The sequence below is a fragment of the Molossus molossus genome, unplaced genomic scaffold, assembly GCF_014108415.1.
Source record: "Molossus molossus isolate mMolMol1 unplaced genomic scaffold, mMolMol1.p scaffold_m16_p_7, whole genome shotgun sequence".
Classification (NCBI taxonomy): domain Eukaryota; kingdom Metazoa; phylum Chordata; class Mammalia; order Chiroptera; family Molossidae; genus Molossus; species Molossus molossus.
Window position 1 is genome coordinate 63,688,675 of NW_023425401.1, and position 22,570 is coordinate 63,711,244.

A 22,570-nucleotide genomic window follows, 5' to 3' on the forward strand; every position below is an offset into this window, starting at 1 on the left:
TAGTTTTCTGTGAAGAGGTCCTTTACCTCTTTGGTTAAGGTGTATTAAGAATGCTGTCAATTTCTTGACGTTAATTTTGTATCTTGCTACTTTGCCAAATTAATTTATTAAGTCTAGTAGATTTTTGATGGAGTCTTTAGAGTTTTCTATGTAAAATATCATGTCATCTGGAAATAATGACAGTTTCACTTCCTCCTTTCCTATTTGGATCCCCTTTATTTATTTATATTTTTTTCATGTCTAATTGCTGTGGCTAGGACTTCCACTACTATGTTAAATAAGAGTGGCGAAAGTGGGCACCCCTGTCTTGTTCCCATTCCTAAGGGGAATGCTTTTAGTTTTTGCCCATTGAGTATGATGTTGGCTGTAGGTTTTTCATATATGGCTTTTATTATGTTGAGATAGGATCCCTCTATTCCCACCTTGTTGAGCATTTTTATCAGAATGGGTGCTGGATTTTGTCTAAGGCTTTTTCAGCATCTATTGATGTGATCATATGATTTTTATCTTTCCTTTTGTTTATGTAGTGTATCACTTTTATTGATTTGTGAATACTGTACCATCCTTGCAAGCCTGGGATGAAACCCACTTGGTCATGATGAGTGATTTTTTTGATGTATTGCTGGATTCGATTTGCTAATATTTTGTTAAGGAGTTTGGCATCTGTGTTCATCAGGGATATTGGCCTGTAGTTTCTTTCTTTGTAGTGTCTTTATCCAGTTTTGGAATTAGAATTATGCTGGCCTCATAAAATGAGTTAGGAAGTGTTCTGTCTTCTTGGAATTTTTGGAATAGTTTGAGGAGAATGGGTATTATATCTTCTTTGAATGTTTGGTAAAACTGCCCCTTGAAACCATCTGGGCCTGTGTTTTTGTTTACTAGGAGTTTCTTAATTACATCCTCAATGTCCTTTGTTGTTATCGGTCTGTGCAAGTTTTCTATCTCTTCCTGGTTCAGTTTTGGGAGGCTGTGTGTTTCTAGAAATCATACAAGGTTTTAAAATATGTATTTTCAACAGATCATTTTGGCAACCAGGTGGCAAATGGGTTTAAAGTAGAAATATAAGAGGCACATGAGACATGAGTACAGACAGAAGTTGAGGACCTCAGCTAGGGCAGGGGTGGTAAGAAAATCACAACTTAGGGAATGATTGGGTGTTAAAGAAGGAGTCAGCTTTGGCTTAGAACAAACGAGATGGTGATATCACCAAATGAGATAGAGAACAAAAAAAAAGATGCAAGGTTAGAAGGAAAAAAAGATGAGTTAATTAAAACATACTGATTTTCAGGTCAAAACAGAAAAAAGATAGAGATGTTTAGGAAGCACCTGGATATATAAGCACACTATTCTGGAAAGAGGCAGTGTGCAGGTGGTCACAGAAATCATGAAACTGAATATCATAAAAGTGCCCTGGCCAGTTAGCCTCAGTGGCTAACACATCAGCATTTGGACCAAAGGGTGACAGGTTCAATTCTGGGTCAAGGGCATGTAACTGGGTTGCAAGTTTGAGCCCTGGCCCCAGTTGAGGTCATGTGGGAGGCAACCAATGTATATGTGTCTATAATATAGACATTTCTTTCTCTTTTTCTCTCTTTCACTCTCTATAAAAATAATAATAAAATAAAATAAAATAAATGGAAAAATATTACCTGGTGAGGATTAACTAAAAAAGAAAATCAGAAAAGTACAAATTTAGAAGAAATGTGGACAATGGACCAGATCTTGGAAAACCAACATGTAAGGGAAAGGTGGAGGTAAAAGTGGAAGAACCAGAAGAATTTAACAGAAAGATCAAGAAAATAATAACAGAAAGGTGTCATGACAAAGAGGTTCTGAGAAGATGAAATCCAGTTTTAAAAGCAGCAAAATACCCATCAACTGGTTAATGGATAGACAAAATAGAATACTATTCAGCAATAAAAAGGAATGCAGTATTGATACTTTCTTTATCACAAGGAATCTCAAAAACATTAGGCTAAGTAAAAGAAGCCAGACACAAGAGATCAAACAATGTATGAGTTCATTTATATAAAATATCCAATATAAGCAAATCTATAGGAAAAAAAAGGAGATTAGTGGTTATGTGGGGCTAGAGTTAGGTCTGTGCCATAAAATAGCACAAATTGCTAGGAGAGAAAATAGGAAGTGAGGTCAGCTGAGGTGAAGAACAAAAGTATACTAAAAGGTCCTTGAACAGGAAGAAGAAAAGAAAAATGGGTATGGATGCAGATGAGCTAGGAAAGGGGTCAGAAACAGGTTTATCATGCCTGATAGTGTCAACTTTCTTAATTAAACAGAAAGGACACCATCCTCTAGAAGCGAAGGGATAGTGACTGAGAAGACGGACTAAGGACTAAAGAAGCTGATGAAGAACATATAAATTACAGCATTTTTAGTGGCTGAGAAATATAACAAAGGACAGAGTATAAGAGGACTGAAGATGCTGGTAAAGTTAGCATAGTTAACCACATTTCAAAAAATTTAAAAGAAATAATGGATTAGAGATCAGGGCTCTATAAAGTCACAGAACAGGGTTAGAAAAATTAATGCACAAGCCTGACAGAAAAAAAGGTTTAACAAAGAGTACGTTTAAAGATCCTCAGGTTCCAGGTACTGACACCATCCAGAGCACACTCCCACCTTAATGGTGGGAGATGAAACAGGGCAGACCTAGAATTAATTAGGCTGAAGAACTGCAAGGCCAGTCTTCAGTGAATAAAGGAAAGTGACAAGGAAGTCGGGAGATGGCAGCAATGGGGAGGGGTAGATGGTGGTGCAGCTAAAAGGCAGGTGCCTCAAGAAGGGTGTTTCTGGTAAAATGAGAGACAGCAAACATTTTAGTGACAGGCTAAGTACCAGAATCTGTTTACAATGGAGTAAAATTTGAAGTACAAAGGAACTGGGTACAGACAAAGAGGAGGATGAGCAACACTGATAGTAAAACAGGACAAAGCCAGAGACTGGATCAGAGTTGGGGAGTCTGTCTTTTGTGGAGGACAAAGCCTCACTCCTAGGGCTTACAGGGCAATGGCTGAAACTGCCTGGCCTCTAATGCCCCAATTATGACACATTTTGTTTTGGTCCAAGAATGGGCTAATGGTTCTGTATAGCACTTAGCCAGGACTTGAAGTTGGTGGGGACTTTGTTACAGCAAAGACTCAGATGTGGAATAGATTAATTCATTCATATAATATGTAAGTAATAATTTGGGGTCTTTCTACCGATTCCTAATACCTCCAACATAGTCCCTTCTACTCTTATGAAAGTACTGAGCTCCAAACTGTTCCTAATCTTAATATTTTTCTACTCTACCACTTATGATTTGAGGGATTAAATGACAGTGTTTCCAAGAATCAATTACTATAAATCTTTTATATTTTCATTGTCTAAATTCTACTTGATACACACTTAGAGTGTGCCCCGAGTATGTGTACAAATACATATATATATATGTATATGTATCTGGTCACTGTTTTTATTTTTTGTGGTGAGGAAGAAGAAAGGAACGGTAGCAGAAAGACAAAATTACTGTGAAAAACCACCATTAAGAGCATCAGAACTCCAAAGTATAAACAAACTTACAATAGAGTGACATACAGAAGAATCCTCTACAAGAGCTACCTTACCTTGTCATGGACTGTCATGCAGCTAGCAGCATCCTTCTGAAGGATTTCAGTTACTCCATTGGAAAGCCTTTCATACTTAAGTTTGGGTTCCTCTTCACTCTCTTCTTCCTGTTAAAAAAAAAAAAAAAAAAAAAGCAGAGAAAATGACCACCAATGTGGATTTATCTGATATTGTGAAAGACTCAAAACACATTTCTTAAGGGGGACCCAGAGATGGTTCCCTTAGTGATTATCAATAACTACAACCATAGCTAAAGGTTAAGATCTTCATGTTTCACTTTTCCAACTGTGTGTATCAACTGCTACAATTGCACTGATAAAATAAATTCAAAAGTTGAAAACAGGATTATACACACTATTAACAGGAATCAACTTTGGCATATTAGAGTAAATACAAAACTGTCTGGCCCACTATGTGTACACATGCCAAAGAAACTAAGTCTGCAAAATACTTGTCATTATGACCTCATGGTCATAAAAAACTTACGGCAATAAGATAGGAATGCAATAAATTTCTAAAGGGCATTACTGTATTCAAGAGTATACATATTTTTGTCAAATTTGAGATTGTATCATTTAAGTAGAAAATATAATTACAGCCCTGGTTAGAGCATCAACCCACACATCAAATGGTCTGATGCCCAGTAAAGGACAGGTACTTCTGTTGCAAGTTCGATCCCCACTTGACCCTGGCCAGGTCAGAGTGCATGCAGGAGGCAACCAATGAAGTGTTTCTCTCATATCGATGTTTCTCTCCCTCCCTCCTTCCCTTCCACTCTCTAAAAATCAATGGAAAAAATATCCTCAGGTGAGGATTAACAACAAAGAAATATAATTACAAAATTTAAATCAAAGTGAAAGAAAATTGTAAATCTTACATAAAGCAAAATATATTCTTCCCCTTCAGATAAAAAATGTTTTGATATTGCTTTCAAATAACTGATAATCTGCCCAGCCAGTGTGGCTCAGAGGTTGAGCATCAACCCAAGAACCAAGAGGTCACTGGTTTAATTCCAGTCAGGACACATGCCCAGGTTGTGGGCCCAACTCCCAGTAAGGGGCATGTAGGAGGTGGCCAGATGATGTTCTCTCTCATCGGTGTTTCTATCTCTCCCTCTCCCTTCCTCTCTCTCTCTAATATCAATAAAGAAAAAAAAGTTTAAATAAAGAAATAACTGATAAACCATAAGCAATCATTATTTATTTAATTTATGTTAGAAAGTATTTGTTTATCCTCATATAAATAAACCTACTTTAAGCATTAAATTTTCTTTTCTTTTTTTCATTAATCCTCACCCAAGGACATTTTTTTCCATTGATTTTTAGCGAGAGTGGAAGTGAAGGAGAAAGGGAGAGGGGAAGGGAGAGAGAGAGAGAGAGAGAGAGAGAGAGAGAGAGAGAGAGAAACAATGGGAGAGAGACACATCGATCAGTTGCCTCCTGCATGTGCCCCATACCCAGGTATGAGCCTTTGACCAGGAATCGAACCCACGACACTTTGGTCCTCAGGCCAACGTTCTAACTACTGACCCACACTGGCCAGGGCACATTAAAATGTCTTAATCATTTTATAGGTATTATTACTAATTTTATATGTTTAACCTCACTACTGAAACAACATGATATCCTTCATCCTCACAGTTATGGAATAAAGTTAGAAATCTCTGGTGATTATAATGGCCACTAATTAATAAGTCAAGGATAGTTATTAAAACTATTACAGTTATTCAGAAAAAGATTTTACTTTACTGCATCAGTATGTAATGAGAAACCAAAACAATGTACATATATCAATACTTGTGATAGGGTAAAGCTGGCCAAAACAGAAATTTACAAAAATAATCTACTCATGGGCTTTCCCTTTAAAAATAACTGTATAGGCTTCACTTTCCAACTAGTATTCAGGTAGCTTAAGGCACATCAATGCTCCAACCCAGAAAAAATACAAAGGCTTAAAACATATTGTGACATCAGTCTAAGGCACCAATTAAAGAGCTGCTGAGGCAACCTGAACTAGAAGGACCAAGATACAAAGGTGATAGAGAAAGGACAGAGAGAGGTGAGCTGGCATTCCATCGTTATTCTTCCTAGAGGTATTTACCAATTCTGGGTGCAGGACAAGGAGCTGGACACCCAAGCTCGGCCTGGGAAGATGACCACTAGAGGTATGGAAAGCAGCAACCTTTTGGTACTTACGGGCATAGGGTGACACACTGCAGACTTGAGGGGCTAAGATCCCAATGGAAAACTGAGAAAGCCACTGTCCCCATGAGACTACTCCTAATTTTCAAAGCTATCTGAAATGTGAGGCTAAAAAGCTAGAGAGAAAGCCTCAAAAAATGCAAACAAACCAGCTGCCTTGATATGCTGAGAAAATAAGAATTATTGTTCAGAAGCCATCAGCAAATGAGGTCCTGTGAACACCACAGACTCTCAACTGGAACACTTAGTCCCCAAGGAACACAAAATAATGCTTACCAAAATGTCCATCTAGCTTTGCCTCATTTCAATCCCAGATTGGAGTAAGGTATGTAACCCCAACCTATCTGTCCTGTAAAAGGAGGGGTAACTCCTGGGAGAAAGAAAATTTCTCCCTGGAATTTTTACTTACAATATTGAGAACTCAATTTAAAAAAATCACTAGGTAAACCACAAGACAGGACCAAAATAAAAATCAAGGAGTAAAAACATAAAAACAGGCCCATAGGTGACCTAGATTTTGCAGTTACCAGAAAAGAAATTTAATGTAACTATGACTAATATAATTATTTATAAAAACAGAGAAAAATATGGAGAAAATAGATGAAAAGATAGAAACTTTCAGCAGGGCGCTGTAATTTGTAAAAAAGAATCAAAATTTTACAACTGAAATTAAGAACTCAATAGATGGTTGAACAGAACATTAACGAACTAGAAGATAAGATTAATGAAATGGAAAACAGGTCAAAATATATCCAAAGGGAAGACTAGAGGGGTAAAAAAATAGATGGGAAAATAAACAAGAAAAGAATGCATGAAATATGTGGAACACTGTATGAAGGCCTAAGTACTTTTAATAACAATCCCAGAAAGATAAGGAAAATGGAAGGGAGTCAGGAGGTAACAACTAAGAATTTTTTTATTAGATAGATTTTATTTTCTCTTTATTTTTTCCATCACCACTTATCCCCCTATACCCTCTTCCACCTCCACCTACCACCCGTTGCCCTTACAATCCGTGAGTTCTTTCTCTTTTTTTCTTTTTTGCTCAAACCCTCCACCCCCAAACCCCCTTCACCAGAGCTGTCTGACTCTCTGAGAATTTATTAAAACATAAGACATTAATCCACAAATTCAAGAAGCTCTGCAACCCCAAGCATTATAAATATGAAGAAAATTACACTGAGGCACATGCTATTAAAAAGAAAATTAAGAAAAAATGACCTGTAGAGTAAGAAGTGCTGGACCTACTGAAGATTAAAAGACTGATAGGGCACACCAGGCAGAGACTAAAAACTCAAATGCTTACCAAAGTCTTCTCACCTCTAGGGCAAAGTACTTTATCTTCACATGGAAAAAGGCTAATTTGTGCATAAGTGGATAGGATGAGACATATCAAACATTATGTCATAGGATTAATATCAAATATCTCATTTCACACTGACTTTTAAAAAAATTCTATGTAGCCCTAGCTGATTTGGCTCAGCGGGTTAGAAAATCGGTCTGCAGAGCAAAGTGTCGTGGGTTTGATTCTGGTCAAGGGCACGTACTGGGTTGTAGGTTTGATCCCCGGTCTCAGTTGGGGCTGTTTGGGAGGCAATCAATTGAGGTGTCTTTCTCACATCGATGTTTCTCCATTTCTCTCTCTCTCTCCCTCCCTTAAACTTTCTCTAAAAAAAAAAAAAAAAAAAAAATCAATGGAAAAGTATCCGTGGATAAGGATTAACAGCAACAACAACAACAACAAAACTCTATGTAGAGTTAAGTATATTTATTCCATGTTACAAATTTTCAATAAACACTATTGATCAAAAAATTAAAGTAATTTCATCAAAATACACATCCAAAGACAAAATTTAAATTCAATTATAAATGCTGTAAAGTCAGTGCTTTGAATAACACACTACCCAATCTCCTATGAAAATGATGCTACAAATCACAACGTAAGCCTCCACAATATTTATGCCTACAAATAATATGAACTATGGGATCAATAGAAAATGTTTCAAAATGTGTTTATTTAGCTGGTGCATTAGTTATCTATACTGCTGTCAATATTACACCAAAATTTACTGGTTTAAAACAACAAATATGTATTATTTTATAGTTTCTGTGGATAAGTAATACAGAAGTGGCTTAGCTGTTTGTGCAGACTCAAGGTCTCTCACAGGACTGCAGGCAAGATGTCAGCTGAGATTGCAACTATCTGAAGTTTGACTGGGGTTGAGTAACTGCTTCCATGATGGCTCACTCAAATGGTTGGCAAGCTGGTGCTGGCTGTTGGCAGGAGGCTTTATAGTTCCCTGCCTCATGGACCGCTCCTCAGGACATGAAAGGTAACTTCCCCCAGAGTAACTGATCCAAGACAAAGCAAGCTGAAAGCTTCATTGTTATGTATGAAGTCTCAGAAGTTGTACACTAACACTTCAGCAATATTCTACTGATCATACAGGTCAGCCATGATTCACACTGTGGGAAGGGAGGACACAAGGGCAGGAATAGGGAGGTGAGGATCACTGGAGGCCATTGTGTAGTCTAGCTACAAGAGGAGTAATTATATGTTAAGAGCAATGAACCTGGTTTTTAAAACATCAGTATCCCATGTGTATAATGAGCTGTCAAATTTTCTTCTCCAAGTATACACAAGCTATATATTAGTAGTTTATTTAGTAATAGTGTTAAAATCAAAGCCAATGTTAACTACTATTAATTTTGTAAGATGGACATATTAGCAGTTATCTAAAAGACCTATACTTCTTTTAAAAATTAACTAATGATAATCAACCCAATCCAAGGAGCTGTTACATGTCAGAAAGTGACTTGTTAAAATAAAATATGAACTAGCTAATTAACCAACTATATAAAATCCTTAAAGAGAAAAATCACAAAAAAGCAACAAATAAATATTTCTACTTATGTACCTACAAGCAAGAAATAGAAATCATTACAAAGTTAACATTAAATGTGGCAAAAATGATGCCTGCATTCTGAAGTATATGTGTTAAATACAAATTGAATCCTGAATGGTATTCTTCATATTAAGATGCTACATGTTGCCCAAGTCTGAATATCAACTGTGTATTCAATGTGAAAAGTTAATTCTAGCCACTTGACTATTTTGCATAAAAGCACTCATGCACGGACCATTAGATAAAGTTACTGTAAATAAGGTTTGCCTGTCTTATTTAAAAGTGAAAACTAAATAATTCCTCTCACATAAATATACAAAAATAAATACTTTCACAACACAGTTCACTGGAGCATGTGTGCCAAGCTTCAAAAACCATAAATAATATGAAAACTCCAATATTAGGCACTTGATGTAGCATTTCATACTTTTCTGACAGGTATCTTTTAAGTTAAAAGCAGACTTAAAGGTAAATTTTTAAGTTTTTTTCTGCTTGCTATAAACAAAGAAAATGGGAAGTGATTCAAAAATACAATTCAAGAGGTTATTCTACTGCTGCAGACTACGTATTACATTTTTAAAAAAATTCTTAATCAAGCAGATTTAATACAGAGTTTAACTTTTTAAAAAATTTAAACACAAAAGAGGCTTCTGTATGATTTGAACTTCCATAGAAAACCATCCAGTGTTAATAAAAAAACAAATCATAATTTTTGTTAAATTTTAATAATCGGGCAAACCTACAAATAAAACCATCAACAGTTTGAGATGACAGCTAACTGTGTTTTTATGACAACCTAGCAGAATAGTACAAGTCCTGAGATGTAGCTAAGGAAAGATATGAACAGAGTGACATTTACTCATATAAGAAAAACTTGCAGGTTTCCTTTAAAAAGAATCAATTCCTGCCCTGGTCACTTTGACTCAGTGGTTAGAGCGTCAGCCTATGGAACAGAGAGCCCTAGTTTTGGTTCCCACTAAGGGCACGTACTCAGGTTGCAGTTTGTCCCCAGCACCGGTTGGGGTCATGTGGGTGGCAACCACTTGATGTGTCTCTCTCACATCAATAATTCTCTCTCTCTCTTCCTCCTTTTTTCCCTCCAGCTCTATCTGAAGATAAATGAAAAAAAAAAAAAAATGTCCTTGGGTGAGGATAAAAATAATCAATTCTTGTCAGGCTGGTGTGGCTCAGTGGTTGAGCGTTGACCCATGCACCAAGAGGTCACCAGTTCGATTCCTGGTCAGGGCACATGGCCAGGTTGTCAGCCCAATCCCCAGTGGGGGTCATGCAGGAAGCAGACAATCGATGTTCTCTCTCACCAATGTTTCTATCTCTTTCCCTCTCCCTTCCTTTCTCTCTAAAATCAATAAAGAAAAAAGATTTTTTTTAAATAAAAGCATAACTGAAATTATGCTGTAAGTCAATAAAACATACTATTTGAGTCTCAAAAACTACAAAAATTTTAAGGAACAGATCTATTCACTACAACATGATATTATCAACAAAGTCAATATAAATAGTCAAAAAACTACCTATCATTGTATAAATCATATATAAATTACATTTATTTGAAACTATAATAGTATCAATTACATGGACAATACAGGACATCTCCAATTATGCTATATCAATCTTAAACTTTTCCAGAAAAAAAAGTTCTATGATGAGGAAAACTATAAAAAATTGTACAAAAGTATAAAATACATATGGTTAAATAAGTGGTCTTCAACTGGAGATGATTTTGTGCTCCTCGGACATTTATTTATTTGGCAATGTCTGGAGGCATTTTTGCTGTGATGTCTGAGTGGGAGGAGATGGTGCTATTGGCATCTAGTGAGTAGAGGCCAGAGATGATGCTAAACATCCTACAATTTACAGGACAATCTCCCAGAACAAAAAATTATCTGGCCAATAATGTTAAGGTTGAGAAATCCTGGGTTACATAAATGTCATAAGATTAAATATTGCACAGACATTTAAATATATTTTCAAAGACTAATAACAAAGAGAAATGTTCTCAAATCATCGTACTACGTGAAAAAATAGGTCATAAAACCTGCTTGCATGATCCAAATTTTACTGAAGAAATGAATATACATATGTGGGGGCAGAGGAATCAGAACACCCATCAAAACAGTAACCTTCCTATCCTTCTGTCTCTTTATCTGTAGAAGTGATAATAGGACCCACATCACAGGGTTGCTGTCATTTCAGAAGACAGAAAATAAAGATCACTATTGTGAACTATTAGCAATATTTTCTAAATTTTCTAAAATAAACATGTATTATATTTACCACTGAAATAAGTATATGACAAAAATAAATATTTTTAAAGTCATTGTTCAACATCTTTTTCAAAATGTTGTATCTATTGAACTAAGATTCTTATCTCTGAAAGCTGATTTCCTTACCATAGCACTTTGACTGGAAAAGTGAGAAAAAGTTGAGCCTCTAATAATTGAAGAACTCTACTTAAGATTCACAAGATATGCAGTCTTCATAAACCCTGGTCTCTCCTTTGCCCTATAGTATCAGAATTTCATGTTCAATTGAAGGAGGGAAAAATAAGGTGAAGATTCCCATGTCTTAAGCCAAATACCATAAACAGGATCAACTCCCATCATTTATATTGGCAAAGCAATAAGAATATATAGAGGACCAAAAAAAAAAAAAAAAATCAAAAAAGCAAATAAGCTTTTCATTTCCTTCCAGCCATAAGAAATAACCTTCCAGCCATATGAAATAACCTTACCAATCTTCAAGATAAGCCATCCCACCACTGAAGCCAATATAACCCTCTTTTCCTTTCTTCTGAATATGCCTTGGTGACCACAACATCCTTAGAAGCAGGCTTTATGCCTTTTGATTGTTCTGAACTTCACCTAAAAAAAACTGTGGGTACCTAACAAAGACCAATGAAACCAAAAGAACGTAGAAACAACAGACCAAGTTTAGTAAGCTTTTCTAAGACATCTTGTTGAGATTTCCACAAAGGAAAAGCCAAATCATACAATATCAGCCCAAAAAAACCTCAGAGAGCATCTAAACTATGTGTTAATTTACAGACAGGAAAGTGGAGGCATCAAAGAGAGGGAAGGGGGTGGTTATTCTGAAACAGTATAAATTAGTATTATAGATAAATGTACAGAAATGAAGTTCTATCATCTTCTAACAGCAGTAGCAAAGAGGTCCTGCAAACTAAATTTTCATGAAAATCTGCATTTATTTACAATTTACATGTTTATTCTTATATAAAAAGAAAAATGCTCCAGTTCTTGGAATTAGTTTATGTTTTAGAGGAGACTAAATACCTCTCAAGCATCTTTCAATTGCACATTACATAATTCAGGTGCAAAGAAGTCTCTGGCAGCTTATCAAAAGTATTTTTGAAGATAAAAACCTACAATAGCAATAAAAATTAAGATAAATGATTACAAAATCAAGGAGAAGTTAATACTTATGTTTAGTATGAATTAGAATTCATGACACACCTTGATTTATTAGATGAAAACATAAACCACCTGAACAAAAGGTAGAAAGATGCTTTCAGCAATTCCACCAATTTCCATGCCCAAGACACAGAGCCTGCCCCTCTCGACTGACCAGACACCCACCTCACCCCTTAGAGCCTGGCCTCCAAAGGGAGGTAGCTATCTGCAGCCTCAGTCCAGGGCTTCCAGCCCTGGCCACCAACTGTATACATTTTTCTTCTACCAGCAGAGACAACAGCCAATAATAGCAGGGCAATGCATTATTGAAAGTCTAGGAGTCTCACCACAAGTACTGCAGGACCAAAAGAATACTATAGCAGGAAGATGGGCACTGCAGGGAACCAAAGAACACTAAAAAAGGTAAAAGAAAAAATGCATTAATAAACCAGAAAACTGAATAATTAATAAGTCCAAGGATAGATACTTTTTTAGGACAAATAGAATAAGATAACTGTTAGGGTTTTGTTTAGGCCGGTGACTTGGGCTTGTGAAAGAACAGAGAAAAGGGAGAAAATTTATTTTGTCTTTCCCATATACAAGGAAAGGGCTAAGTAGCAGGTGGCACAAGGCAACAAAAGATAGGCAAGTTGTCTTTTATTGGAAGGGGTCGTATTTTTTTTTTTTTTTTTTTTTTACTGATTTTCAGATAGAGTGGGAGCGAGGGAGAGAGGAGAGAGGGAGAGAGAGAGAAACACAGATGTGAGGGAGACACAACAATTAGTTGCCTCCCGCACAACCCCAACCAGGGCCGGGGATCGAACCACAATCAAGGCACATGCCCTTGAGCAGAATTGAACTCGTGACTCTTTGGTCCGTGGGCTGACCTCTAACCACTGAGCCAAACCGGCCAGGGCTGGAAGGGGTCATATTTTAAGTAACCCAGATACTGGGGGTTGGTTGCCTTGAGGAGTTTCGGTTTGTTGGTTCTTCAGGAAACAGTCCGGCCAATGAGCCAGGAGGTTTCTTATCATCTCTTCTTTAGCCTGTAAAATATGCTTAGGAGTAAAGAGAAAAGGAATTTCAACTGAAGGGGATGCAAAGAATCCGAAAGAGGAAGAAGGGAATTTTCTATTCTAAAAACTAGTGGGGAAGGGCCCAGCCCTTATCTGAATTACTGGTTGTGAAACCAGGCGGCCTGTCACTATTTGAGCCAATTAAGAAGAGACCAGGTTGACTCTTATGAGTGTTCATTCCAATATTGCCAGCAGTATGGGAGAGTAGTATGGGAGAGTAATGGATCATCCCGTAAAAAAGTTAGGGATCATCCCCCTCACTTGCCAGTCGCTTTTAAAGGGTAGAGAAATAGCCCTGGCCAGTTTGGCTCAGTGGTGGAATGTTGGCCCACAGATCAATGAGTCAAGGGTTCAATTCGGGTCAAGGGCAGGGACCTCAGTTGCTGTACAGTCAAGGCCCTGGTCAGGGTCCTGTGGCAACCAGTTGATGTGTCTCTTTCACATTGATGTTTCCCTTTCTCCCCACCCCCCCCTTACTCTATCTGAAGACAAAAATAGAAAACAGTATGGTCAGGTGAGGATTTAAAAAAAATAAATAATAAAGGATAGAAAAACAATGACTACTACAGAAAAGGCAGTTAAGCAAAAGGAAAGAAAATGGATAACATGGTTATAGGCAAGTGGGGAGGAATGTAGGCTGGGGGCTGCAGGGGCTGGTCACCATTGAGTCTCGGTCACATGTCCAGTGTTCCGATAATCAGGTTGTTAATTTTTCCATGATATCAGTAGGCCACCTTGTCCTCATATAGAATGGACAGCATTCCCAAGGTAAACTCCGAAGGCACACACCTCCCAGCCAGGTCAGAATGGGCTTTTCTTTAATCAGAACAAAGCAATCACGACCAACATGGTAAAGGATGATTAACATTTTTCTAACTATGGCTAGTACCCGACTAGATTAGTTTTCTTACTCTTCTAATATTTTTCTGTTAATTCTCATATTCTTTCCTGCCCCTTCCAGTTGGGAAGGCGTTCTGATGTTGCAGACACCAGCAATCACCATGTTCATTTACCAGGTGCTTCACACAAATTGTGGAAAATATCATATAACAAGAAAAAACCTGTTTTCTATCCTTACAATAACCACAGAATAAACTGGGAAAAGTCATCAAAGTACTATAGCTTGTCTCCTGCAGAAAGACCTAGACAGTTTTAGCAGCATATTCTATTAACAGCTCTCAAAGAATAGAAAATCTGTAAGCTATTTAACCTGTCGCATAACAGGGAAATATTAAAAACTTCTCAATTCATTTCAAAACCCTGATATCAAAACTCTCAAAGAGGGTATCAATGGGAAAAAAAACAAAAAACATATAGTTCAGTCATGTCATGTAAGAACTTAAATGTAAAAATTCTAAATAGAATTTCATAAATCAAATCCAGTCTGCAAAGAAAGAAATGCCTTACAGTCCTGACAGGGTATAACCAAGCCCTAACTGTCGAGAGCAATGATCATTTAAACAACATTCTTTTATTTTTTTATCCTCACCTGAGGACATTTTTCCATTTTTTGTTCAGATAGAGTGGGAGGGAGAGAGAGAGACCTGCACAACCAATCAGGGCCAGGGACAAACCGCAACCGAGGTACACGCCCTTAGCAGGAACCGAACCTGGGTCTCTCTGGACCGAAGGCTGACGCTCTAACCGCCGAGCCAAACCGGCCAGGGCTTACACAACATTCTTGAACAATTATCAGAAAGAGGATACACACATTTTTCTAAAACTATAGCTCCTGACAGTATCAGCAGTTTCATTACAACTATTTTCGGTATGTTTTCCCTTGCTGCATGTATTTTACTCCCCAATCCCTGAGAAATGCAAAATGCTAATGGAACAAGATCATCCAATTACATTATTTACTTTATTAGTTTTCCATATCTATTACAACAAATTACCATAGACTCAGTGGCTGAAAACAACATCAATTTGCTGTCTTACAGTCCAATACAGATATCACTAGGCTGAAAGCAAGATGCTAGCAGTCTGCATTCCTCTGGAGGCTCTAGAGGAGCCTTGCTTTTTCCAGCTTTTGAAGCCACCTGCATTCCTTGGCTGTAGGTCCCCCTCCTCCCTGTCCACCTTCAAAGGGCTGAGTCCTTCTTAATCACCTCACTATGACCCTCTATTTCCCTCCTCTACTTATAAAGACCCTTGTGACTAAAGGGGACCAGCCTCGATAACCCAGGATAATCTCCCTATCTTAAAATCAGCTGATTAGTAAACTTAATTCTATCTGCAACCTTTATTTCCCTTGCCACATAACATATTCACAGGTTCCAGAGATAAAGGTAGACATATTGAGAAGATCATTATTCTGCCAACCAATTTTCTGTCATTACTAAAAATAGTGTAAGAATCGGAGAGAATAAAAATAATGGTGGGCTATGATGCTGGAAGCCCCAAGCCAAACCCAAAGCTAAAAGCCATATCTCACTTGTTAGTGAGATCATAAATTAAATTATGATCCTTTTGAAGGATAAAACCGTTCTCAGTTTGAGTCAGGAGGCCAGGGATGGTCTTTGGTAACTTTTTGTATTGTTAATCCTCACTCAAGATTTTTTTTCCCCTCACTGATTTTTAGAGAGGTGGAAGTGGGTGGGTGGGTGGGGGGTAGGAAACAGAGATCAATGTGAGAGACACAAAGATTGGTTGCATCCCATACATGCCCTGACCAGAGCAGGGGATCTAACCTGCAACCCAGGTACGTGCCCTTGACCAGGAATTGAACCTGCGACCCTTTGGTGTGTGGGCCAACGCGCTAACCACTGAACCATGCCAGCCAGGGCCTTGGTATCTACTTTTGACAAAAGGATCTCTCAAATTCTTAGTTTCACCATCCCCAAAATAAAAACAATGCCAGTTTCACAAAATTGTTGTGAGAATTACTGAAATCAATTCACTTATTCACTCACAAGAAACTCTGCTAGCGAGACTATAGTGACAGGGTCCCTGCCCTCATGAAAGTAACTGGCACAGAACTGGACGAAATAACAAAACAGCAGCAGCAATATGCTTAATGAATACTTTCTAACAACAGGCAAAGTACTAAATACACATTATCTCCTTTAACAGTTACAACAAATGTGTCCCTTATGAGCATTCTACATATCACCAATTCATAATACACAGTACAAGAATTTCCTAGAGCAAAGATATTTTGCCAACCCTTTCTCTTGAGCCCATTTGAGCCAGGCCCCACCAGCACCTCAACCACCATGAGTCACCACAACTGCTCCTGTAAGGATCACCAATGGCCTCACATTTCCAGACCCAAGGGTGAATCCCTAGACCCTATATGATTCCTCCTCTCAGCAGCATTTGGCATAATTAACTATGCTTTTCTTCCTGAGATGCGTTCCACCCTCTTCTTGGACACCACTCGCATTTGGTTGGTTCTCTTTCTATTTTATTGGCTTCTCCTTCTCAGTCTCCTTTGCTAATTTCCCTTCATCTACTAGATGTTGCAGTACCCTTGAGATCTGGTATCAGACCTTTCATTTACCTGACCTAATGCCCTAAATGATCTCAGTCCAGTTTCATGGTTTTAAACACCACTAAATGCTGACTAAGATTTTCTCCAGCCCAGACTTGCACTAGTTTTTGTGTTTTTTTTTCCCCAACTACCTACTTGACGTTTCTACTTTGGATATCTAATTGATATATCCAATTTAAAATACTCAAATCGAAACTTCTGATCTATCCCACCACCACCACCTCTCCCTGAGCGCCACAACCATTTATAGCTAGTCTTCACCTATCTCAGTTAACAGCACCATCTTTCTAGCTGCTCAGTCTTGATTATTCTCTTTCACTTATACCCCCACATCCTAGTCAGCAAGTATATTGGCTCTACTTCAAAAATACCCTAAATCCTTTATCACCTCTAGCTAGAGTTTAGCTAAAGCCTCCTAACTAATCTTGCTGCTTCCTACTAACTACCCTCCACCTCCAGGATCTTTTCAAACAACATCTAGAGTGATTTTACTAAAACAATGACTCTCCAAAGGCTTCCCATCTTACAGTAAAAACCGAAGTTCATAAATTGATTTACAGGCTCTATGGTCTTGGCCACTCATTACTTCATCCAGCCCCACTCATATCCTTGAAGATATCTAGCATGACCCACCTGATAGTACTGCATTTGCTTTTACTTTTACCTACAAGGCCTTTCCCCCAGATATTTACTCACATGTCATCTTAGAGAGGTGTTCCCTAACCAGGATAAAATAGTATGGACTCAGCCCACTCCACAGTCCTCTTACCCAATGTTATTTTTGTATCTAAAATGTTCATTACATATGTTTTTGCTTATTGTTGCCCTCCTTCATCAAATACTGGTGCATATTAACACCCAAAAGACAAAAGTACTCAATAAATATTTGCTAAGTGAATACAATGACCAAGCAGTCTATTTGGACTGCCTAAAATAAATTTTCTTCTAGTTAGTGAAATTATAAATTCTGTCCAAAGATATATCATGCTGGAGTCATGTTTATCTTTCAAGTCTCTAACAAGTGGTAGAAATATAGGCTCACAAATCTGTTATTTGCATCCAGGAAGTTTCCGCTAAGTTTCCAAACATATAGTTTTTATAATACATGCTTCAGAGGGAATCTTTATCCATGCCTACATGATGCAATAGTCAGAAGAACCTGTTAATATTAGTAGCTCATTAAATAAAAGAGCAAAATTTTAATTCAAAGGCTATTTGGAAGGATCTATTATAATCCCATGCTTCATGTTTCTCAGCAATCAATCTCATAATAAGCTACATTGCCATTTTAGTTACTAGTTGCTATAAATTTGTTTATTAAAATTAATACATGTAAAAAAAATTTACAATTCAATAAATGATTCACAAGGTTCTTTCTACCCACCAGGTAAAAGAAATAAATAATTTTTGTGTGATGCATTTTTTGATTAAAAAAAAAAAAATCTACCTCCTGATTTCTCATAATGACTGATTTTCATTTAACAAAACTCAAAAAGCACACCCCACGTGGCTGATGCATTAGAAGTTGCATTTTAATATCAGTTTCTCATTCAACATAAATTGCACGGAGGTTTATTTTAAATAGCTATTTGTCAGTCCACTTGGTTACACATAAAATCAATATGTGTAACATATTCAAGGTCTTCTAATTATGATATTTGCAAGAACTAAGCCAGATCTGAATGGATATCTATTTAGGGAGTATGTTTGTTAATAATGGTAAAAAAAAAAAAAAAAAAAAGTTATAGAGATAGAGGTGACACTAATTAACTCTCTGTCTTTGCATTCCATGGCCCAGGCAAGGGGTAATGTAATTCACATGTAATCTTTGCTACAAAGGAACACACCATAAGCAGAATAAGCCTTAGTTTAACTATTTAGTTGCTTTCACAAATAACAAAAGGTCACTGGAACCCATACCTGGTACAAAGCAGACCTTATTACAAATCAATTTCCATTAGTACACTCCTCTATTCACTTGCCCCCTTCTTCAGCCTGATGGTTCTTCCCTTGTTATTCTTCTCTTTGCTGTACAAGTTCAATCTTGAAATGTTAGGCTAATAACTTCTACTGCAAATTTCTTTGTACAACACATTAAACTCTTTTAAGAAAAGGTGAAATATACTTCTAAACAAATAATATACCAAGAACCTATGTGAAGTAAGCAGAGTTTTAAAAACTACTGATCTCCAGGAATCAGAACTGCTTCATTTTCCACTGTATAACCAAAGCACTCCACAGCACACTGGGTCCATACATAAATATTAAACACCCTACAGAAAATGATGACATTTCTGTATTATTGATAACATACTTCCTTCTCCCTGCACTACTGAGTCTACTCAGAAATAAATCTATACTATGTTAAACCACTACAATTTTGGAAATGTTGGTTACTGCAGCATAGACAGCTTTTCCTGCTTCATATAGTACCTGATAAGTTGCAGTTCATATTAAATGAGATAATCCATGTAATCACTCAGCAAAAACCATAGCACATAGTAAGTAGCCCTGAAAAAATCAGTAATTCATTATTTAAATATTGTTTTCCTTTAAATTACACAAGAACACCCCTGGCCAGTCTGGCTCAGCAGGAAGAGCGTCGACCCGTGGACCAAAGGGTCTCGGGTTCAATTCCTAGTCAAGGGCACATACCTGGGTTGCAGGTTTGAGCCCCAGCCACAGTTGGGGCCATGTGGGAGGTAACCAATGTATGTTGTTCACATCGGTGTTTCTTTCCCTCTCTCCCCTCCCTCCCTTCTACTTTATCTTAAAAATTATATATATATATCAATGTAAAAATAATCACAAGTAAGGATTAACAAAAAAATAATTTAAAATACACAAGAATGAATCACATGTTAGAATTATCTGGCAAGGATTTTTAAGCAATCATCATAAAAGTGCTTCAATAGCAATTATAAATTCCCTTGAAATAAATAAAGCAATAGAATGTCTCTGCAAAGAAATATGTTATTAAAAATAAAAAATTTATAACTGGAAATAACCAAAATACATAACTTACTGATGGGCTCAACAACACAGCGAGATGACAGAGGACAAAACCAATGAACTTGAGAATAGATCAATAGAATTTACCCAATCTGAACAATAGAGAGATACAGACAAAAAAAAAAAATAAACAGTGTTTCAGGACCTGTGGAACAATAACAAAAGTGCTAATATTCATATTAAAAGTCCCAGCAGGAGAAGAAAGAGTGGAACTGAAAAGTTCTTCAAACAAATAATGACTAAAAACTCTCCAAATTTGGTGAAGGACATAACTCTACAGAATCAAGAAACTGAGCAACCCCCAAAAATATAAACCAAAGACATCATACCAAGAGACATTATAATTAAACTTCTGAAAACTAAAGTAAGAAACAACAACAACAACAACAAAACAACAACACATACACACACACATACAAAAAAACTTGAAAGCAGCCAGGGAAACAGGACACATTACTTTTGCAGGAGCACCAATTCAAATGACAACACATTTCTCATTTGAAATGAGAGGCCAGAAGAAAGTGGCACAACATTTCTCAGGTTCTGAAGGAAAAGAACTGTCAATTGCAAATGCTGTATCTGATGAAAATATCCCTCAAAAATGAAAAGAAAATAAAGACATTCTCTGATGAAGAAAAACTAAGAGCATTTATGGCTTGCAAACCTATTCCTAAAGAATGGCTCAAGTGCCCTGGCCAGTTTGGCTCAGCGGTTAGAGCGTCGGCCTGCGGTCCAGAGAGACCCAGGTTCGGTTCCCACTAAGGGCACGTGCCTGGGTTGCAGTTTGCCCCCGGCCCTGGTTGGGTCGTGCAGGGTGGCAATGTGTCCCTTTCATGTTGATGTTTCTCTCTCTCTCTTCCTCTCTCCCCCTCCCACTCTATCTGAACAAGAAATGGAAGAATGTCCTTGGGTGAGGATTAAAAAAAAAGAATGGCTCAAGTTTTCTAAACGGAAAGGAACAGAAGATAGTAGATAACAAAAGAAGCCTTAGAACTTTAAAGAGAACATAGGAATAGATATAAAGGGGTAAATATAGTAAACTGTCCTTTTAATGAGTTTCTTTTTTTTTATCTTCACCTGAGGACATTTTTCCATTTGTTGTTCAGATAGAGTGGGAGGGAGGGAGGGAGGAAGGGAAGGTGGGAGGGAGAGAGAGAGAGACATGGACATGAAAGGGACACATGGAGTGGTTGCCACTTGCAGGACCCAACCAGAGCCAGGGACAAACTGCAACCGAGGTACGCGCCCTTAGCGGGAACTGAATCCTGGTCTCTCTGGACCGACGCTCTAACCACTGAGCCAAATCGGCCAGGGCTCATGAGTTTCTTAAATCATATTTCATAGGTAAAGCAAAAAGTTTTGTACCAACTGATGTGCTCACTGAATGTAAAGTAACTATTTAAGACAACTGTGTTTAAAAAGTAGGAAGGGTAAAGGGACATAAATGGAAGTAAAGTTTCTACACTTGACCAGAAGTGGTACAATATCATGGATACCAGACACTGTGATAAATTCTGTATGTATATTTTAATACCCAGAGCAACCATTAAGAAGTAATACACTCAAAATGATAGAGAGATGGAGAAAAGATTAGTGGTTGCCAGGGGATGAATGTGGGGGACAGAGTGGCCGTGACTGTAAAAAGGTAGCACTAGGAAACTTGATGATGAACTGTTCTTTATTTTGAATTCAGTGGTGGTCACATGAATCTTCACATGTGATTAAAGTGCTCAGAAATACACACACACACATACACACAAATGTATGTAAAACTGATGAGATCAAAATAGGTCTGTGAATTTTATCAATTTACTAGTTTGATATACTAGAATTATGCAAGATGTTATCCTCTGGGCACTGGGTGAGCAGTATACAGAATCTGTCGGCATTTTTTCTTACAATGGTCTGTGAAACTACAATTATCCCCCCGCCCCCCCAAAAAAAAAACTTTTACCCTGGCTGGTTTGGCTCAGCGGTTGGAGCATTGGCCCATGGACCAAAGTCTCGGGTTTGATTCTGGTCAAGGGCACGTACCTCAGTTGCAGTTCTGTCCCTGGCCCTGGTTGGGGTCATGTGGGAGGAAACCAAACGATGTGTCTCTCTCAAATTGATGTTTCTCTCTCTCTCTCCCACTCTATTTGAAGATAAATGGAAAAGTATCCTTGGGTGAGATCTCAAAAAAAATGTAGTATATTAGAGTACATACAATTCTGGATTATTTAAAATCTTGGATAAACTAAAGAGGCTAAGAAATAAACTAAACTTTTCCCCAAAATCCCTTGTTAGAATTTGAAGTGGGGAAGAAAGGACAGGTGGTTTCAGCTCTGCAACCCAAAAATTCTGTAACAACAACACAAAATACTCCTATAAAACATACAGAGAATAATGTGTTTTGTTAAAACATAACAACTGCTGGTGTGGCTCAGTGGTTGAGCGTCGACCCATGCACCAGAAGGTCGCCAATTCAATTCCCAGTCAGGTCACATACCCAAGTTGTGGGCCCAATCCCCAGTGCAGGCATGCAGGAGGTAGCCAATCAATATTCTCTCTCATCGATGTCTCTCTCTCTCTCTCCCTCTCCTTTCCTCGCTCTCTAAAAATCAGTAAAGAAAACAAATTTTTTTTAATAATAATAATAATTGTATTGTTTTGCTAAGTATATAAGCAATGCATATTTTTTATGGAAAATGTAGAAAATGAAGGCAGATCATGATAGTAAACAAAATGAGAATCACATAACTCAGTGATAATAACGTCTTATGGTCGTTTTTCCTAAGTTTATATGTGGATTTTAGAGGGTGAAGAAAAACTAAATTATACTCTTACT

The 22,570-nt window shown here is 37.5% G+C and overlaps 1 protein-coding gene across 10 annotated transcripts in view; it reads right to left on the reverse strand.

Annotated features, from left to right (window-relative positions):
• Positions 1 to 22,570, reverse strand: part of VPS41 (VPS41 subunit of HOPS complex) — a 240,507-nt gene that overhangs the window by 203,135 nt on the left and 14,802 nt on the right. For 8 of the 10 annotated variants that reach the window (XM_036247664.1, XM_036247663.1, XM_036247661.1 and 5 more), the window contains one exon: positions 3,627 to 3,734. In XM_036247664.1, coding sequence (XP_036103557.1) covers positions 3,627 to 3,734 — 108 coding nt within the window. Of the gene's footprint in view, positions 1 to 3,626; positions 3,735 to 7,375; positions 7,413 to 12,509; positions 12,569 to 22,570 lie in introns of those variants that run through there. The other 2 variants (XM_036247668.1, XM_036247667.1) reach the window with 2 other exon arrangements.